We start from the raw sequence: 5,151 nt of genomic DNA on the forward strand, positions 1-5,151 counted from the left end.
CAAATTCAAATAAAAATACACACTAATCATTTAATAAAAAATCTTAAGATTTTACTAATTCTAATTAACCATTAAACTAATTAGTGAGGGGTAGATTAGAAATTAAAAAATAATTAGATAAGGGATGATCCTGATTTGATATTTGGATTCAGTCTTTGTCTTTTTCCTCTATCCCCAATTAGTTTTGATATCCCCAATTGCCCGTTCTTAGAAAAAGTAGGATGTTATTGGCCCTGTTTGATTGATAATCTCGGCGTGTGAATAAGATCCCGGCCCTGTGGATAGCTGGGGTCTTTAGTTCTTTACCAGTGACCTCAGACCTTTTTATACGCAATCTTATGGTACCAAATGGTAATTTTAACAATTTGCGAGATGAACACATGAATCAAAATGTACTCCTAGTAATAGCAAAATATCAAGCTCCTAACTCCACAAAAACAAACCTAAAAACACCAGGGAACTGCGAAGAACAAGGGATGAAACAGTTGCAGAACTAAGGACTATGAAAACTGAGGTATATGTAGAACAATAACATCCTATCCATTAGAAATGCCGACTCAATCCCATTCCACCACCACCAACAAACTCTACTTCTACTATGGCCATCGCAAACCTTCTCAGAATCGACCTACTGTACAAGGTGGTCACTTCTCCAATCGGAAAACCATAAAAAACCCTAATCAAAATCCATACAGAGTTATAAAATCAGAACAGCCTCCTTTCAATTTGGAAAAATGGGATTCAGGTTCACAGCAAACAATTACCTCACATACCAAAACCCCATCAGAGAAATTTTTCTCCATTGCCAAAACTCTATCACCAATCGCCAGATACATTTGCGATTCCTTGAGGAAACACAATCATTGGGATCAAAATGTGATTACTGATCTCAACAAACTCCGCAGGGTAACACCAAATTTAGTTGCTGAGGTTCTCAAAGTCCAAACTGATCCAAAACTCTCTTCCAAATTCTTCCATTGGGCAGGTAAACAAAAGGGTTACCGGCATAATTATGCTTCATATAATGCTTTTGCTTATTGCTTGAATCGTAATAATCAGTTTAGGGCAGCTGATCAGGTGCCTGAACTCATGAGTAATCAAGGTAAATTACCTACTGAGAAACAATTTGAAATTTTGATAAGGATGCACTCTGATGCTGGTAGGGGACTTAGAGTTTACTTCGTTTATGAAAAAATGAAAAAATTTGGGGTTAAACCTAGGGTTTTTCTGTATAATAGGATAATGGAGGCTTTAGTAAAAACGGGTCATTTGGATTTGGCAATTTCAGTTTATGAGGACTTTAGAGAAGATGGTTTGGTAGAAGAGAGTGTTACTTACATGATTTTGATCAAAGGGTTGTGTAAGGCAGGTAGAATCGATGAGGGTTTTGAACTTCTGAGACGAATGAGGGAAACATTGTTTAAGCCTGATATTTTTGCTTATACTGCAATGATTCGTGTTTTAGTTTCTGAAGGTAATTTTGATGGGTGTTTGAGAATATGGGCTGAAATGCAGAGGGATGGTGTTGAACCAGATGTTATGGCTTATACGACTCTGGTTACTGGATTGTGCAAGGGTAACAAAGTTGACAAGGCTTATGGACTCTTTAAAGAGATGAAAGAGAAAAAATTCTTAATCGACAGGGCAATGTATGGGGCATTGGTCGATGCATTTGTAGCTAATGGAAAGATCGGTTCAGCGTGTGATCTGTTGAAGGATCTTATGGCATCTGGCTACCGGGCTGATTTGTCTATATATACTTCTCTCGTAGAAGGTCTGTGTAGTGTGAACTGTGTAGATAAGGCTTATAGACTCTTTGAAATTACAATCCAGGATGGCCTCAATCCAAACTTTACAACTATAATGCCTATAATGATATCATATGCAGAGGAGAACAGAATGGACGACCTCCATAAATTGCTCGTGCAGATGCAGAAATTAGGGTGTCAGGTCAATGCAGATCTCCCCAAGTTTTTTTCGTTATTTATTGAAAAGGGGAAAAGAGAAAATAGAGCTTTAGAAGTGTTTGATTATTTGAAACAGAAAGGGTACTGCAGTGTTTCAATTTACAATGTCCTAATTGGTGCCCTAGAAAATATTGGTCAAGTTAAAAGAGCAATATCTCTATTTGAGGAAATGAAGGATTGTGACTCCGATTTAAAACCTGACCCTTCTACATACAGCAATATAATTCCTTGTTTTGTGGATCTTGGGGATATGAAGGACGCATGTTCATGTTATACTAAGATCAAGGAGATGTCATCAGTTCCTACTGTTTTTGCCTATTCTGCGCTGGTGCGAGGTCTATGTAAGATCGGAGAGATAGATGCAGCTTTTACACTAGTACGGGACTGCTTGGGAAATGTTACCAATGGGCCCATGGAGTTCAAGTACTCTCTTACGATTATTCATGCTTGTAAATCATGCACAGATGAGAAGGTTATTGACGTGCTTAATGAGATGATGCAGCAGGGTTTCCCACCTGATGATGTTATCTATTCTGCTATTATCTACGGTATGTGCAATTACGGGACTATAGAGGAAGCAAGGAAGGTGTTCTCAGGTCTTAGAGTTCGTAAGCTTCTTTCTGAAGCAAATTTGATTGTGTACGATGAGTTACTTATCAATCATACACAAAAGAAGATGGCAGGATTGGTGCAGGCCAGCTTGAAGTTTTTTGGTTTGGAATCAAAAGTGAAATTGAAGAGTAGCACAGTTATAACAAGTTAAGCAGAAGCCTTTAGTGTCTGCTGAGGAGAATAACTTCTAACTCCTTGTGGTAAAATTGGAGCTAGGAAAACGAAGAGAGTGTTCTCCAGTGAGCCAGATGAGAAGAACCTAGACGAAAAATGCTGAGTTCAATGAGACTGGTTTAGTTTTCTATATTCTACAACCTTTGTTTACTGACCATACTTTTTTGTGGACGATGTCATCATCATGGATCTCATATTGCTTCTTGCAACAATTCTTTTGCTCCAGGAACTTAGAGCTCAGAATTTCTGATCTTTTATGTCTTAACGTTAGTTTTAATTTGTTCTTTTAGATGTTTTCTTTATTTTGCTTCATCTGCTTTCTTATTTTATTTATTTTTTCATTTGTTTTTACTTTTTAGTCTTTTCTGGTTCTGAATTTATATCCATTCATGAATCCTGCAGGTTAGTTTGGATCTACACGTTTTCATTGTGGAAAGTTGCAGCCACTCGGTCATTTTTGAAGTTGTACGACTCATGGTGCCGATTGAAGCTTGTACATGGTATTCCAGGTTAGTCTGCAGCACCCATCATGTGGTTGTAAGGTGTTTATCTTTCTTTCTATGGTTAATTTTTTAAATATTAGTTATTTTGTTTTGCTGTTAGTTACTTGGACGAAAACTTTAGTTATCATTTTTCTCCATTGCTTCCATTGAAGCACGCCAATAACCCCATGATGGTATTTACAATTGCTTCTGTAGAATCCACCCATTAGGATCATTTAGGAGAATCCAAGGAAGGAAATTTTATCAGGGGTGCACCAAAAAGTAGGCCAGACATTAAAGTTCAGAAAAAATTCAATACCAAAGATACCCGTATGTGAAAAACTGAATCAGAAAACTTAAAAATACTACCTCTGTTTCAGAAAAACTGATACTTTCAAGTTTTCATTTTTGCCTAAAAATAGGCTAGATTGAAAAGTGAAAGTATCACTTTTCCTGAAACGGAGGGAGTATATATTAATTTAATAAGAATTCACAAATTATCCATATTTGGGAAGCTCTTTAAGAAATTTACACATGTTTGTCTTTTAATTTTGGGTTTTATAAACGTATCAAAACTTACTAGGAGTCCACAATGTTTGAGATATGATATTTTTGAACGATTTAGAACAAACGAACTCATCTATGTATAAAAACTCTGCCGTCATTTCTTCTGGGTGCATACACATTATTTATGCATCCAAGTTTTTCTTAAGGGTGAACTTTTCTGATTCTGGGATAGGCGAACTTTCGATTTTAAGTGTGACGCACAACGATTTATGCATATGCATCCACTTATTTCTGTACTGGAGTCTGAACAGTGTGCGCATACACAGTCATTTCTTGAGCTGGGCCCGGTTCAATTTCTTAGTTTTGGTTGGTTTCTTTTAAACTACGGGTTTAAGATTAATCTCCCGAACTCTGGGATGTGTCCTAAGATTCACATATAATTGGTGCCTTAGTCTACACTTCTCGAGTCTCAACTGACATCGTCCTATCTCAGTGGGCGAGCTATGTCAAGCCAATTGTCCTTGGCATGATTTACACCAACTGGTTTTCATGATTTCGCTCCAAATTACAAGCAATCATCTTTAGTTGGCAATTAATAGGTCAATAAATTGATTGTTTGATACTGTTAAATACTCGTATGAACACCGTGATTAGTGAATGGCCTTATGTCACAATATATATATCTGAATGATATTTTTTTTAAGGTATATGGCGACTCAACTAGTTTGAAACTGAAGCTCAGAAGACTTGAAGAACAGGAGACAAATTTCAAGACAATCTACATAGAAGCCTAAGTTTGAAGTGCCTCTGTGCCTGCATTTAGAGACTGAAAACTAATAAAGCACTTACGAAGAAAGAATGAAGTTTTTGTTGCTCAGAAGAAGATGACTAAGATGGAAGAAAGAATTGAAGTTTAGACGATCAGAAGACGGATGGGTTAAGCCTCAACATTGACAAAAACAATGAAGAGTCTAATAGATGGAGATATGGTTGGTTGTATGAAAGGACGGAACTCAATTTAACCTGTCTCTTTTACACCTTTTAGAGTGAACCAAGGTTTCAGGTGACATCACGTTATAACGGCCTTGCAGGCCAAAAAAAAGGTTTAAAAATAAAGTGGCAGTTTTTTCGTTATCTTTGTCTTCTATTACTGTTTTGTTATATTCAATTCTTTTACAGGTCTGTGTTGTTTCAATGTTTCAACTAAGTTAAGAAGTTCGACTCCCCACACTATCTCGCAAATAAGCAAATAAAAAAGTAAAATAACTTGAAAAAACATAACAACTTCTGAATATTATTTTTTTTGCCGGAAATGGTAAAACCTTTAAAACGCGAGAACGCCAACCATCAAGTGGTCTGGTTGGTATGCTCCCTCCAAATTAACACTTTTTAGAAGATTGTGCTCAAGA

The 5,151-nt window shown here is 36.7% G+C and overlaps 1 protein-coding gene across 3 annotated transcripts; it reads left to right on the plus strand.

Moving 5' to 3' along the window:
* Window positions 1–398: 398 nt before the first annotated feature.
* LOC113313143 (pentatricopeptide repeat-containing protein At4g20740-like) lies at window positions 399–4,876 on the plus strand. Of its 3 annotated transcripts, XM_026561871.1 has the most exons (4): window positions 399–2,870; window positions 2,980–3,019; window positions 3,156–3,262; window positions 4,447–4,876. In XM_026561871.1, the coding sequence occupies exon 1, from the start codon at window positions 550–552 to the stop codon at window positions 2,728–2,730; it is 2,181 nt and encodes a 726-aa protein (XP_026417656.1). In that variant the 5' UTR covers window positions 399–549; the 3' UTR covers window positions 2,731–2,870; window positions 2,980–3,019; window positions 3,156–3,262; window positions 4,447–4,876. The 3 variants fall into 3 exon arrangements, with proteins under 3 accessions (XP_026417656.1, XP_026417655.1, XP_026417657.1); XM_026561870.1 differs by having other exon boundaries at window positions 399–3,019; XM_026561872.1 differs by lacking the exon at window positions 2,980–3,019.
* Window positions 4,877–5,151: the final 275 nt, after the last annotated feature.

This window comes from Papaver somniferum, chromosome 9, assembly GCF_003573695.1.
Source record: "Papaver somniferum cultivar HN1 chromosome 9, ASM357369v1, whole genome shotgun sequence".
NCBI classification, from domain to species: domain Eukaryota; kingdom Viridiplantae; phylum Streptophyta; class Magnoliopsida; order Ranunculales; family Papaveraceae; genus Papaver; species Papaver somniferum.